Source organism: Homarus americanus, unplaced genomic scaffold (genome assembly GCF_018991925.1).
Source record: "Homarus americanus isolate GMGI-L3 unplaced genomic scaffold, GMGI_Hamer_2.0 scaffold39675, whole genome shotgun sequence".
Classification (NCBI taxonomy): Eukaryota; Metazoa; Arthropoda; class Malacostraca; order Decapoda; family Nephropidae; genus Homarus; species Homarus americanus.
In genome coordinates, this window is record NW_024736071.1 from 9,962,923 (window position 1) to 9,980,828 (window position 17,906).

Consider the following 17,906-nt stretch of genomic DNA (forward strand, 5'->3'; position numbering starts at 1 on the left):
TTTTAACTGCTCAAATGTGATATTTTAGACATCTTGATTCGTGTTTTTTATAGTCTTTGATATGCTGGATATTAGATGGAGTCGTTTAACGCCCGTCTTTTTTCCATTTCGAGCGAGAAACGACTGTTGTATACGAATATATAACGACTCCGCCTTCCATCGTCGTAAAATCAATGTCTTTTGTTGGATCTAATCAGGTAATTACTTATATTAAAGAAATTGAAAACCGCTTGTAAACATCCGATAAAGGTGCAGTAAAGTGAGAACTCCGGGAGGTGGAGGTGAGTAGCGCCGGGGAGGAGGAGGCAGTGGAAGAGCGCCTGCGTGGGCATCCGGGAGGCGGAGGTAGAGGTGGAGTGGCCGTCATCTCGGGGATTGGCTGGTCGACCAGTTGCCTCCGACCGTCTGTGGCCACGCGTACAGTGCACTTACCACGTCACCAACCATGGGGATCGACGCAATGGTGAGTATGTTGCACGCTACCTTCTCTCAGGTTACCCCAACTCACGCTACCCTCTCTTACACTACCCCAGTTAACGCTCTCTCTTTTTCCTCCTGACATGTCACCCCTTCTTCCGGTATAGACTGTAAATGTTACCCCTTTTCTTGTTATTCTATCCCACGCCTTTCCTTTCTTACACCCCTCACAATTTACAATTTTGTGCCCTTCACATTAACTCTACTCCCTGCCCCTAACCTTCTGTCACCTTATATTGCACTACTCACAATCTTATAAAAGAACAAGATTCCAGCAAAACTAACCTATTGTGAAGCAGTATTACGGACTGAAGAAACTAAAGCTGTCCTCATTATTAGTCTTGCGCTGGGATAATGGTTAGTGGGGACATTTGTCTGATTGGAATTTGTCTGTACCTTACATAGACCCTCCAGGGTAGCTGGGCGCAAGACTGGCGTTGAGTTGAGAAAGACTGCGACTGTTACCCATGCAACACGGCAATGAGCAGCGTTTGACGGTCTCTTTCACTCTCTGTATAACTCATAATGCAATAATCGTATACCTACTGCACCTTCGCTTACCTTTTGCCAGTACTAACGTTGTGTGTTGGTACGATCCTGTGCTTTCAGCCTGACAGTGTAACCAGGGCATTGATAAGTTTACTTTTTTTTTTATAAGACGGAACAGGGTTAAGACACACACACACACGGAAGCGGAAAGGAGCTCACACGCGCGTTTATGTTTGTCTGTTTTTTATTCACGTAAGATCGTGTGTGTGTGTGTGTGTGTGTGTGTGTGTGTGTGTGTGTGTGTGTGTGTAGTCGTCTCTGACAGTAAAGTTTTCATTGTTGGTATTTACAGCAAAACAATAAACAAAAAAATAGCAATCCCAGAAAGACCTTATCACCGTCATCAATGAATAATTTTAAGTGAAAATCCCAAACTATTGGGTGTATTTGTTTGTAGTTCATTATAACCTTACTAAGCCCAAAGTACAAGTTACCTGAAAACTTCCTCGTAGACCATAAATACACCTTCAAGGTTAACTGATAACAATTTACTAATATTACGTTAATCTATGTTTTTATCAGTAATTCATCAAAGGGTCATACCAATATTTCTTGATATTATAGAACATGACCGGACACGTTGTAAACCTGCCACCAATTTCTACTTTCATCATAACCTTACTGTATTTACATGTTTTTGGCAGTTTCAAATACTAGTGGCACTATCTTTCTGCCTGTTTTCATTGTATGTCATAATGTATGTACTAACTTTAATTTTCTATATGCTCAATAAGTTTATTTTATTTGTTCAGTGTTACCTACTTTTTGGAGTTCAGCGGCTGAGTGGATATAACACTCGCTTCCTATCGTTCGCGCTCAGCAGGGAATGGGTACCTAATTTTGCACCTGGGAAAATGGAAGCTGCGCCCGTGTACTGAAGCCTGATGGACCAGAAGACCAATGGGACCCACTTTTCATATTTGATTATTTTTTATTTGTGTATTTTCTATTTGTTAAAAAAATAATATATATATATATATATATATATATATATATATATATATATATATATATATATATATATATATATATATATATATATATATATATATATATATATATATGTGTGTGTGTGTGTGTGTGTGTTAATGTACAATCGCGGACAAAATTCCGCTCTCCGTGGTGAAACTGAATCGCGGGAATGAGTCTCCGAACTTTACTTACCATAACTGTTATCCCATGCGGGTGTGCTTTTTTATCTCACTTGGGCTCGATACTGCTTCATTTTGGGAGGGAGAAATTTTTTTACCCCGACTGTACGTAAATCGGCTTACTTATTTCATCAACAAGTATTTGTTCGAGATCAATTCACACAAAAAAACGTAATGTCTGCCACCAATCAGCGTCGTCCTTTAAGAAGCTGTTGACATAATTATCCGCTCTGGTGACTTAATTTTCATTTTTTTGGGTTAAATGTAGAGGTGATTATTGGTTCCTTTTTGTCAGTGCGAGGCTAACGTTGAATCAGTACATTTACTGGTTCTAGAGTCTAGCACGACCCCATCCAGTGTTGTCAACTATCCAGTGCGACCACAAATCATTTCACTGGCAGACCCAAAGGACCCCACCGACCCCATGACCTCTTTGCGACCCTACCTAATGAGCCTTTCGACCCCATTTGGGGTCGCGACCCCAGGTTTGGGAACCCCCGGTTTAGACAAAGGTGTGGTCATACACAACTGAATTACCAAACTTGCGATTCTAATATTTAATTTTGTATTAAATTTTTTTAGATCAATATACTTAAAACTTTCTTAATCTACTTATATATATATATATATATATATATATATATATATATATATATATATATATATATATATATATATATATATATATATATATATATATATATATATATACACACGTGTGTGTGTGTGTGTGTGTCCTCTAATAATAAGATTTAATGAATGATCTTAAATAAATAAAATTGGTGGCATCTTTTCACTGTACAAAATAAATGTTCGCTTGCAAAAAATTTCGTTAAAAATATCGTAAGTTCTCGCGACTATATTTAATGATATTACTGTACTTTATAAAAATGCTTGAAACTATGGTTTCAGACTATGAAGTTGCAACTAAAGTTTAATAAAAATAAATAATTACAAAAGCATGTAAGCAATACCTGAGGCATTAATCATGCCCCACTCGTGGTGACAGCCCAAGGTTGAAGAAGCTACAAGTTCAGAAAATTGTCAGGACAAACTTTCGGAGTGAGGATTGTGAACTCTTAGAATAATCTACCAGAAAGCGTTGTGACGGCGCCGAGTCTGATCTCATTCAAGACCAGACTCCACCAACACTGGCACAAGTACAGAAAACATTCTGGAACAAATACGTGCATGTGCAGTAATGTTCAAATGCTGCCCCCCAAAATGAAGCAGCATAGACCCCAAACGAGATACAACTGTCAGGGTAGGGGGTGCTGGTGGTAGAGTGGTATCGCTCTTGCCTTCGCAAGCGAGATGTCACGGGTTCGATTCCCGGGCCGGTGGAAGTTGTTTGGACATACTTCCTAGCCCCCATTAGTCCCTGTTCACCTAGCAGTAAAGTAGGTACCTGTTGTAAATCGAAAGTTGCGAATTCGTATTCAGGGACAAGTTGTTGGAGCTTCCAATAACTTGATGACATAAACCATTGACTCTTCAGGCTTCTATGCCCTTGACTCTTCAGGCTTCTACGCCCTTAACTCATGAGACATAAAGGCAAGCATGAACTTAGCATGCTTCCCTGTTGGGTACTGTAAACGCTTCTGCGTTTCACCTTACACAAGGATGTAGGGGCGTGCCCAATAAAAAAGAAAAAAAAAACTGTCAGGGTAAGTTAGTTCGGAGATTCATTCCCGCGACTCAGTTTCACCTTGAGGAGTGAACTTATGTCCCCGACTGGACATGCTCAGTACTTGCCAACAATGTCAAACAGAGACGTGACCGACCGCCCAAGCAGCTAACAAGCCGATCAGTGGCGAAGAGGATAAAGTAAAAGAAAGTGAAATATAAAATGATAACATGCACGTTTGAAATTACATCCAATTAGAAAACAATAATATTATCAAACAATTTAAGTTTGGTAAAGGTTGAGGAGACGGTTAGCACCAGAAATAACTTATGGAATTTAAAAACAAAACAAAATCTGAATACTATTTGCATGATACTGAACACGAAAATGGAAGCGAGAAAACACAGAACCTATTAGAACCTGACCTAACCTATCCAACTCACCTAACTTCCTAACCTGTGCAATGTCGTTTCAATTCTTTTACTATCATCCAAACAACATCTCTAGAAATGAACGCTTTCAATCCAATATAAATGATAATAAACACTTCCGATGAGATCGTCATTCATTTCTTCACATGTAAACCAAGGTTTATTAGCAGACGATGTGAACCAAAACATGGTCGCCATAATTGCGGTAAATATTCAATTTTTTCGCTCACTAACAAGTAATTATATGATGGAAGTATACACTAAAAAGAAAAACAAATATTACATTGATGTCGCTTCGATTGTATTACTCAGTATAATCAAAGCAACATCTGCAAATTTGTTGTAATTCCATAAAGGCCTTCTGGTGCTAATGATCTCCCCCCACCGCTACCTTAGATCTCCAAATTGAGCTAAGTAAGTAAGAAATTACATATCATAAAAACAATTTTGAATATCCCGCCGACGATATTATCTTACTGTTTCGCAATCTGGTCAATTTGTAGTTTTGACCAACCACGGCTATCGAGTTGAGTAAAGTGTTTTTCCGATAGTTTAGACAATTTTAAGACACTTTTCATCTATTACGCTTCCCTCGCATATGACTTAAACATAACGTGGACGGTTAGGAGGTTGGCTTAGGTAATTTTAGAACATTTGGGGGGAACTTCATAGAAGAAAATTGTCTTGAAATTGTCTAAACTATCGGAAAAACACATTAATCAACTTGATAGCCGTAGTTGGTAGAAACTACAAACTGACCCGCAATATTGTACAAAATAACAATATTGTTACAATATTATATGGTTTATTAAGATTGCACTTTATATTCATTTCCGCATGTTTAAATGCATAATAAAGAAATTATATTAAAAAAAAAATCTTATTTTTACAAGACAATATTGAACGTCCGTAGAGAAAACCAGAGTTATGGCGTTAAACTACTGCAACAACTTGTATTTACAGTTATACTCACCTGTTTACAACACCTAAATGTGTACAGGAAGTTAATTTGTAAGTCACTAGTCAGTTCCTCTTGTTGAGGTCAACGAGCGTGGGAGAGATGTGCTGAACGAAGCGTTTGTGTGTGCTCAAGACTGGCCAACAGATGGTGTAAAATTCATCCTTGAACAACACCTTCATTTCGTCAATATTGTCTTCGTCGTTATTGTTATTGAGAAAAATAACTCATTTATGGTAGCCATCACACTCACTGCATAATAGTCTAAAGTAATTTGTTTGATAAAATGATCGACTGTGTCTGCCTGCCTCGAAATTAATTTACCACAGGGCCTCACACCCGCCACACAGATTTCTCAAACGAATACTGTATCGCGAACAAAATTCCCCCCCCCCCCATCCCCAGACAATCGTCTTCTGCGGGTGTATTGTTTTAACTCATGTGGGGTCGATACTGTTTCAGTTTGGAAGGCTCAGGTTAAACGTGACAACACTAAGATCAGTATTGTGATTGGTTGAGGCGTTTTGCTCTGAAGGAGAAAAAGAAAATAGACAAACGCACAACAAACAAGTCGATGGTCTCCTCACCCCCTGCTCCTAATCTGCCCTAATGTGGTGATTATATCGACCCACGGCGCATCTTGGAGGAACAATAGGGATTTTCTTGGTAAACTCGAGTGCTTATATCAAGTTGTGAGTCAAACTGTTTGAAAGTAAAGTACACGTTACGACCTGAAGGTCGAAATGAGGACTTAATAATGTGGAGAAATGCGAAAGACTTGTATAGCTTTTCTTTCATTTATATTGCGTTAAGATGAACTGAAATAAAAGTTAAGTATGAGTTTGTGGTAGAGTGAACCGGTGAAAAAGATTAAAGTGAGACTATCAAGGTGTGATGATTTGTCCTCCTATGTTACTTGTTTGGGAACCTTAGTTGTATCTGTGACGACTTCTATAGAAGATCTAACCTATTTACTGCCGCAGTTCATTTACGAAATTCATTACAAGCAGCCATCCTATTCATGCAGATTTCCCATTTAGTAAGTCCTGAATTGTGAACTCAGTGTTAATGAACTCTTTTTGTCCGTCAGTAACAAACCCAAGTTCTGCCTGAACGAAAGACCAATAAATTGAAAATGTTTTCAGGCAAAACCCAAACACTGGCGTGTAAGGTTGTCATGGTGACATAATATGGAGATTAGGCAAACGGTCAGTCATTTAACAAAGCTCTATTGATAAAATATATTATTAAAGTAACCACTCAATCAGAAATAAGTCAATCAGATTTATGATCAGAAAACCACATCATGAGAGTCAGACAAGACGATACAACCACCAATAAAACAAAATATGTCATTGTTAAAAGAGACGAGGAATTTTATGGTGATATATAACAAGATAACAAAGATGTGGTTGAGGAAGAGAGAAGGACTAAGGACGCCTCTAAAGCATACCCTTATGTCCTTATAGGAGATTAAATCCTTCCATCAAACACTTGAAGAATGAAAAAGTACAGACGGAAATTGAGTTTCGATACAACTGTTTTTGTTGTATTTCTGTATCAAGAGAAACAACAAAGACAACTTAAGAAGCAACGGACTAATTATTTATCTATATCTTTTTACGAAAATATTTGCAGTTAAATTTAAAAAAAAAATCGTTTCAAGCAGCCGAGAGAAGAAGCGGAGTTAAGCAGCTTCAGAACAAATATCATGTGCACGCTTTTAAGGAAATATTTTAGAGAAGTAAGAAGATGAATGATACTCTCTTAGTCATATTCCACAATACACAGACAACGAAATATATCAAAGAAAAGAAGGATTATAAATTAACTTGACTAGAGCTTAAAGTAACATTCACCAAATTCACAAATTCCCAGCTTAGAGGGATCAACAATATATAGTTAAAATAGTCATGGCACACAAACATTTAGCACAACTGGTAGTAAGTAATAAAAGTCGGAAAAGTCGGCTGAGCGAAATTAAATAGGGAGTTAAAATGTCGGGAAAGCTACCAATAAGTCATACAGAAATAGAATATTTGACCAAGACATTACGAATTATTGCTTATGGATATCAAACATAGCCAGTGTATGGAAAAATAACATAGAAACTCCAACCTACTCGTGGAAGCACGAAAAACTGTCTGCTAGCTACAACACGAAGATATAGGAAGAGAAATGAATGATAGAGGTTTCTAACCAACGTACGTTATTGCAAGGGCTAAGGTGATGGGCAAATTGTAGTGCAATAAGAATGGACCAGTGAGATCGTGGATTGGGTCCCACGAGCGAAGAAAAAGACTCTTCCCATCTTTCCCCTCTAAAAAAACAAAACAAACTAATATTACCTGGAAAATGAAACTAGATGTTGCGTGTACTATACATTCTCCTAAAGTTAAACAATATAAATAACGATCCAGGACTGTTTCCTAAGTCAACATCTAACCGAACCCACATGGGGTAATAATATACTCGATTTAGTTCTATCAAACAGAGAAAACCTCATTAGCAATGTCGAGGTAGAGAACGAACTTGCAAACAGCGATCACAAAGAAATTCGATTCCAGTTAGATTTTCAGGGCAGATGTAAGGAAAATTCCACTAAAGTACCAGATTTCAGAAGGGCAAACCTTGACAGTTTAAAGAGGCAGCTGAGAGAGGGGGTGTCGCGCTTGGCCGTGAATCTGACAGATGACACGGACCTGATAACGAGATCTGAGATTGCCGAGTTCCACGACAATTTAAATAGTGAGTTACTTAATGCACAAAGGCAGAACATACCATACAAAAAACTCAGATCAGACAACAATGACCCTAAATGGATAAATAATTATTTAAAGAACATCATTGGCCAAAGGAAGGCTATAGGTAGAAGGATAAATCGTGGCGAAATTCACCTCCGGGACTACTATAGGGTATTGGCGCCAGGGGTTAAAACCGAGATAAGGAAAGCAAAGAGGAATAATGAGGTAAGGATAGCAAGGGAGGCGAAGACAAACCCCAAAGGATTCTACCAAATGTATCAAACTAAAACACGAGAAAAGATTGGACCATTACTGTCAGACTCCGGCGAGCTCACTGATAACGACGGAGAAATGAGCAATAATTTGAATAAATATTTTTCAACAGTTTTCACCACCGAAAATTTAAACATGATACCCGAGGCACCAACCCTATTCAGAGATAGTGAAGAAAACAAATTAAGTGAGATAGTAGTGACTAGTAACGATGTTAGTATGCAAATAGGCAAACTAAAGCCTAATAAGTCACCTGGTCCCGATGAGATATTTGCCAGAGTATTAAAGGAATGTAAGGAAGAGCTTATTATGCCCTAAGCAAAGTTGTTTAACATGTCCTTAAAAACAAGTGTAGTACCAGAGTCCTGGAGGATAGCGAATGTAATACGGATTTTCAAGAAGGGGGATAGATCACTATCCTCTAACTACCGCCCAATCAGTCTAACATCAATAGTAGGCAAATTACTGGAAGCAATCATTTCAAAATCTATTCGAAATCACCTGGAGAAGCACGGATTGATCAATGATTCCCAGCATGGCTTCACAAGCGGACGTTATTGCCAATTTAATCTATTAACATTCTTTTCATCAGTTTTCGAATCGGTGGACGAGGGGCACAATTATGATGTGGTATATCTCGACTTTAGCAAAGCCTTCGACAGAGTCCCCCACGAAAGACTAATTAGAAAGGTAGAAGCTCATGGCATCAAAGGTGACATCCTTAAATGGATTAAGGCGTGGTTACAGGAGCAACGTCACAAGTGGAGTTCCCCAAGGCTCAGTACTTGGACCATTATTATTTATTATATACATAAACGACACAGATATCGGCATAGACAGCAACATAAGTAAATTTGCTGATGACACTAAAATAAGACGTGTTATTAAATTTGACGAGGACTCGGCAAAACTACAGGATGATCTAAACAAATTTTTCGAATGGTCTGAAAAATGGCAGATGAAATTCAACGTCGACAAATGTAAAGTACTCAGTATAGGAGATGTAAACAGGGAAACCAGATACCAGATGAACAACGATGCCATAGAGAAATCCGACTGAGAGAGAGATTTAGGAGTAATGATAAGTAGGAACCTTTAGCCAAGTAAACAATGTGTTTTTGCTCGTAACAAGGCTAATAAAGTACTTGGGTTCATACAAAGGAGTGTTAGTTACAAGACTAGCGAGGTCATCCTAAAACTGTATCTTGCTCTTGTGAGACCACACCTGGATTACACAGTTCAGTTCTGGTCACCGTATTACAGAATGGATATAGAATCCTTGGAAAGAATTCAGAGGAGAATGACAAGACTAATCCCGGGCATTAGGAACCTTGAGTATAGAGACAGGTTAAAGCATCTTAATTTGCACTCCCTCGAGAGACGTAGAGCAAGGGGCGACCTGATAGAGGTGTATAAGTGGAAGGCAGGGCTAAACAAAGGGGACATTACAAAGGTACTCAACCTATCCAACCAGGAGCGAACTCGTAACAATGGTTTTTATTAGACAAATTTAGATTTAGGCGTGAAATAGGTAAACACTGGTTTGGAAACAGAGTAGTGGATGAATGGAACAAGTTACCAAATATCATCATTAACTCGAATACGCTGAATAGCTTCAAACATAGGTTGGATGCTTATATGAGCAATAGGGGTTGGGTGTAAACGGGACTGCCCACTATGGGTCAATAGGCCCGCTGCAGTTTCCTCCATTCTTATGTTCTTATGTTCTTATCTTATTCTGAAGTAATCAGGTTCTGCCTCTTATCCAATGTTTTCGGGAAAATAATGACTATGAAACTCAAAGGAAATTTCTCCAACCCTTATCATATTATTCATTGTTACTAAAGATACATTATGGACACAGACTCGGTGTTGCTAGTGATACCATAACAGTCCACGCTCAGTGGGTAAGATGGCTGTGTTGTGCGAGAGTATACGTGGGAGGCCTTCACCCAGTAGTGGACACACACACACACACATTTACTCTGAGATACTGGGATATGTTTTGTTTGAATCATTAGTTTATGAAAGTTAAGGGAGAATGGTAATCAAATTACAGTTATTACGATAAAAAATACAGAACAGATACAAAGAAAATACATACAATTTTGAATAACTAACAAATAAATTATTTGGATAAATATTTTGAACTTATAAAAGAGGAAAATGATTCTTAAATGTCTTGGTACAATTGCAAAGCGATACTGATAAATTGAATATAAACCAAAATATTGAATACACAAAAATCTAGGTTATCAAGTTAAAGTTGGAATATTAGCCAAATATATTAGAATGGCTTATGTTTCTTATGATGCACAGGCTGAGACATGGTGTATACTGTGTACTGTACGCCAGACTCACCTCACCGCCAGGACGCAATAGAGAATATTAGAGAACAAAAGTGTCAATACAAATAACAGTATAATTCATATCAATATTAGGTGTTATAAACTATGTTATTGTTATGTTTATATAAATTTGTCATTCTAATTTTTTATATCTTGTTCTAGTACATTATTGTGATTTAGAGAAAGGAACGGCAACAGGATAAAAGTAATATGGTAATATTTTGCAGAAGAATCCGTTTACGATAAATTTATCAAATAATAAATAAAATATATTGATATATTGTACAGCACATGTGTAATAGAACCATAAAGGCACCGAAAGTAACATTCACATCTTGCATGAACGGTTAACGGGATTAGACATTCTCGCCTTGACACTCTTCACTTCAAGTTCCCACCTTTAAACTGTTTACAAAACCCCAAAATTGGTATGATGTTTACCTGAACAGTGTGTCCTTGAAGCAATAACACTTGGTCTTCGCAATACCGAGGACTAATGCGAAGTTTTGCTGAGAGGTGCGTTTTGTGGTAAGGAGTTCTAGGACAACCGCCCTCTGTACAATTGTGTACAATTGCCCCCCTGGACAATTACTCCCCGACAACTGCCCCCCCCCCCAATGGGACAATTGCCCCCTCCCCCATTGCCCGAGTGAATCTTATGTACAGTTACCAGCTCTGGCATTCATCCCACAAGATGAAGTGGTTAACGTATTTGAGACACTGCATAGAGTACCTCGAAAATTCATGCATTGGCAGACAACGTCGACATAACAGGCGAGCTCCACGTTTCCCTGTCAGCATGTGGAATATTTATGATCGTGTAGCCGAAGATTTACCTCGTACCAACAACTCCTTAGTAGGATGGTATAACCATATGCAAGCTAACATTACTTCAGTCCATCCAAATATCTGGAAGTTTCTTGAAGTGTTGAAGAGGAAGCAGGTACTGACCAGCATCACCATCAACCAGGTGATAGTCGGAGATCCAGCACCACCTAGAGGAAACATTAACAAGATTCAACAGCCACAATAGCAACCGTCGTACAAGACTTTGAGAACCGCCGTGTGTTGGACTGTTTGAGAGGAATAGCCCACAACTTGCAATTTTAATATGTGATATATGACTGATCCACAATTTTTTTTTCACTTAACCACAATTTTGTATCAGTGTTTTTCTAATTACAGATTTGTAGTGTTAAAAAATGTATGAGTTGTGCATTTTGCTCTCTATTCAACTAGTTTCATGTTTTGTGCCAGTTATTCACTGGCAATGGAATAATGTCCCACGGGGCAGTTGTCCAGGTGGCAGTTGTCGGGGGGCAATTGTCCAGGGATACCGACTTGTGTAAACGCTTGACTTAATCTATATAGTGCCGCTATAGTTTATATAAGAAGCGTTTGGAGTTTAAATTTTGTTTTTCTAAATTAAACCAACAAATACAATGATCACTCAACCCTTAGTCAGCTTTGGTTGGCAGGGAATTGTTGTCACAATGGCCGTTATCGGAATTAGATTTTTGGTTTCCTAATCGTTCCATGAGTTTCCATGCATCGATGATCATGGTATAGCGAAGTGATCTTGTTCTTAGGGAGAGAACGCTCCCTATTGGAAATTAGGGACACTGGATCCTGGTTAAGGAGATCTGCTTACCAAAGAGTCCTCCAAGAATCGCCTTTACACTCTATTACTTATTATATTTTATTTTAGATTTTAATACCGAATTTGAGGTTCTTGAAATATCTGCACTTCTTGTCTGCAACTTTTTTCTTTTAGAAGAACATCAAATTATAATTACATATCATGAAAAATAAAAAATCCCCTTCTTTTTACATAATAACAAAAAATATAAGTAGACGAAATTCCAACCCTATTGACAAATTTGGGCTGTAGAGCTGTCATGCCATCTTTTACCAGCTATTTAAGATACTGTCTTTCTGTCACGAAGCATAACATGCATATCAATAGGGAATGTTGCAGAGACGAGTTGTTTCCGATTTTGATTTGGTTGAGTAACTCACATGAGAGAACCCACCATCCAATAGGCTCAATCCAGCCTACATTGAACACAGTCCCGGCCAAGGTTTAACACAGCCAAATTTAAACCAACTGTAGCTCACCTTCAACCTGCTTTAGGTACTCAATAATTCTTAGCCTAATATTGCCCCGATCACATTTGCTCACCTTTGCATCGTAACTGAAGTGAGCCAGTCATAATTCTCAACCTCAGTTCCTTCACCCCACAACCATCCCTCCTCCACCCAAAAATCACCCCTCCTCCACCCCACAACCATCCCTCCTCCACCCCACAACCACCCTCCTCCACCCCACAACCGTCCCTCCTCCACCCCACAAAAACCCCTCTCTATTCCCACAACCACCCCTCCTCCACCCAACAACCACCCCTCCTCCACTACAGTGCTCAATCAAGGGAGATGGTTAATGTGGGGACAAGAATGCCAATGTTACCAACACTGTCCATTAAAATAACGAAAATGGTGACCGTGTTCTTTTAGGAGTATAGAGTAGAACACGCGATTATCAAAGCCTACGATCTCACTACACACACACACACACACACACACACACACACACACACACACACACACACATTCAAAACCTGACCACGAGTCTGGGAACTAAAACTTCAAGTATACAGTAGGTAGGTTAGGTTATATGTAGGGTAAGTGAAGTGAGATTAGGAGAAGTACACACACCAACTGACGGACACACACCAACTGACGGACACACACCAACTGACGGACACACACCAACTGACGGACACACACCAACTGATGGACACACACCAACTGATGGACACACACCAACCGAGACACACACCAACTGATGGACACACAACTGATGGAACACACACCAACTGACGGACACACACACAACGGACGGACACACACCACCGATGGACACACACCAACTGATGGACACACCACGACGGACACACACACACCACGACGGACACACACCAACTGATGGACACACACCAACTGATGGACACCTGACGGACACACACACACCAACTGACGGACACACACCAACTGATGGACACACACCAACTGGACGGACACCAACTGATGGACACACATCAACTGACGGACACACACCAACTGACGGACACACACCAACCAGCGGACACACACCAACTGATGGACACACATCAACCCAGCGGACACACACCAACTGAACGGACACACACACACACACCAACGACGGACACACACCAACTGGACGGACACACCAACTGACGGACACACACCAACTGATGGACACACACCACCAACTGACGGAACACCAACTGACGGACACACACCAACTGACGGACACACACCAACTGGCGGACACACATCAACTGATGGACACACACACCAACTGATGGACACACACACAACTGACGGACACACACCAACTGACGGACACACACCAACTGACGGACACACACCAACTGATGGACACACACCAACTGACGGACACACACACACAACTGTGGACACACACCAACTGACGGACACACACCAACTGATGGACACACACACCAACTGATGGACACACACCAACTGATGGACACACACCAACTGATGGACACACACCAACTGACGGACACACACACCAGCCAGTGGACACACACCAACTGATGGACACACACCAACTGATGGACACACACCAACTGATGGACACACACCAACTGACGACACCAACTGACGGACACACACCAACTGACGGACCACCACGATGGACACACACCAGCGACGGACACACACCAACTGACGGACACACACCAACTGACGGACACACACCAACTGACGGACACACACCAACTGATGGACACACACCAACTGATGGACACACACCAACTGACGGACACACACCAACTGACGGACACACACCAACTGACGGACACACACCAACTGACGGACACACACCAACTGATGGACACACATCAACTGATGGACACACACCAACTGATGGACACACATCAACTGACGGACACACACCAACTGACGGACACACACCAACTGATGGACACACCAACTGACGGACACACACCAACTGACGGACACACACCAAGGACACACACGACGGACACACCAACTGATGGACACACACCAACTGATGGACACACACCAACTGATGGACACACACCAACTGATGGACACACCAACTGACGGACACACACCAACTGATGGACACACACCAACTGATGGACACACACCAACTGATGGACACACACCAACTGATGGACACACACCAACTGACGGACACACACCAACTGACGGACACACACCAACTGATGGACACACACCAACTGATGGACACACACCAACTGATGGACACACCAACTGACGGACACACACCAACTGATGGACACACACCACCACTGATGGACACACACCAACTGATGGACACACACCAACTGATGGACACACACCAACTGGGACACACACACCAACTGAGGACACACACCAACCGATGGACACACCAACTGATGGACACACCAACTGACGGACACACACACAACTGGACGGACACACCAACTGATGGACACACATCAACTGACGGACACACACCAACTGATGGACACACACCAACTGATGGACACACACCAACTGATGGACACACACCAACTGATGGACACACACCAACTGACGGACACACACCAACTGATGGACACACACCAACTGATGGACACACACCAACGACGGACACACACCAACTGATGGACACACACACCAACTGATGGACACACACCAACTGATGGACACACACCAACTGATGGACACACACCAACCTGATGGACACACACCAACTGATGGACACACACCAACTGATGGACACACACACCAACTGATGGACACACACACACACCGACGGACACACACCAACTGATGGACACACACACAACTGACGGACACACACCAACTGATGGACACACACCAACTGATGGACACACACATCAACTGGCGGACACACACCAACTGATGGCAACACACACCAACTGACGGACACACACCAACTGACGGACACACACCAACTGACGGACACACACAACTGATGGACACACACCAACGCGGACACACCAACTGACGGACACACACCAGCAGTGGACACACACCAACTGACGGACACACCAACTGACGGACACACCAACTGAGACACACCAACTGACGGACACACACCAACTGATGGACACACACCAACTGACGGACACACACCAACCCAGCGGACACACACCAACTGACGGACACACACCACTGACGGACACACACCAACTGACGGAACACACACCAACTGACGGACACACATCAACTGACGGACACACACACCAACGCGGACACACCAACTGATGGACACACACCAAGGACACACCAACTGACGGACACACACCAACTGACGGACACACACCAACTGATGGACACACACCAACCGGATGGACACACACCAACTGACGGACACACACCAACTGACGGACACACACCAACTGACGGACACACCAACTGACGGACACACACACCAACTGACGGACACACACCAACTGATGGACACACACCAACTGATGGACACACACCAACTGACGGACACACACCACACTGATGGACACACACACCAACTGATGGACACACACCAACTGACGGACACACACCAACTGATGGACACACAACTGACGGACACACACCAACTGACGGACACACACCAACTGACGGACACACACACAACTGATGGACACACATCAACGACGGACACACACCAACTGACGGACACACACCAACTGACGGACACACACAACTACGGACACACACATCAACTGACGGACACACACCAACTGACGGACACACACCACCACGGACACACACCAACTAATGGACACACACCAACTGACGGACACACATCAACTGATGGACACACACCAACTGGACGGACACACCAACACGGACACCACACATCACATGGACACACATCAACTCCGGACACACACCAACTGACGGACACACACCAACCGACGGACACACATCAACTGATGGACACACACCAACTGACGGACACACACCAACTGACGGACACACACCAACTGACGGACACACACCAACTGACGGACACACATCAACTGATGGACACACACCAACTGACGGACACACACCAACTGACGGACACACACCAACTGACGGACACACACATCAACTGACGGACACACACCAACTGGCGGACACACATCAACTGATGGACACACACACACACACCAGCACGGACACACACACCAACTGACGGACACACACCAACTGATGGACACACACCAACTGACGGACACACACACCAACTGACGGACACACATCAACTGACGGACACACACCAACTGGCGGACACACACCAACTGGCGGACACACCAACGACGGACACACACCAACCCACTGGACACACACACCAACTGACGGACACACACCAACGGATGGACACACCAACTGACGGACACACACCAACTGACGGAACACACACCAACGACGGACACACACCAACTGGACGGACACACACCAGCGCGGACACACACCAACTGACGGACACACACCAACTGATGGACACACACCAACTGATGGACACACACCAACTGACGGACACACACACAACTGACGGACACACCCAACTGATGGACACACATCAACTGACGGACACACACCAACGGATGGACACACACACCAACTGATGGACACACATCAACTGACGGACACACACCAACTGATGGACACACCAACTGATGGACACACACACACAACTGGCGGACACCGAGACACACACCAACTGACGGAACACACACCAACTGATGGACACACACCAACTGACGGACACACACCACACACCACTGACGGAACACACACCAACCCGGACACACACCAACTGAGGACCCACCCACCAGCTGACGGACACACACCAACTGACGGACACACACCAACTGACGGACACACACCAACTGACGGACACACACCAACTGGCCGGAACACACACCAACTGATGGACACACACCAACTGACGGACACACACACCAACTGACGGACACACACCAACTGACGGACACACATCAACTGATGGACCACATCAACTGACGGACACACACCACGCGGACACACACCCCCATGGACACACACCAACTGACGGACACACACCAACTGACGGACACACACCAACTGATGGACACACCAACTGACGGACACACACCAACTGATGGACACACACCAACTGGACGGACACACACCAACTGGACGGACACACACACCACACGGACCACACACACCAACTGACGGACAACACCAACTGAGACACACACCAACTGACGGACACACATCAACTGGC

At 42.6% G+C, this 17,906-nt stretch overlaps 1 protein-coding gene across 1 annotated transcript in view; it reads left to right on the forward strand.

Moving 5' to 3' along the window:
* Window positions 1-286: 286 nt before the first annotated feature.
* Window positions 287-17,906, forward strand: part of LOC121871780 — a 110,816-nt gene continuing 93,196 nt past the window's right edge. The window contains exon 1 of the mRNA XM_042374256.1: window positions 287-463. Coding sequence (XP_042230190.1) covers window positions 446-463 — 18 coding nt within the window. The 5' untranslated portion in view covers window positions 287-445. The remainder of the gene's footprint in view (window positions 464-17,906) is intronic.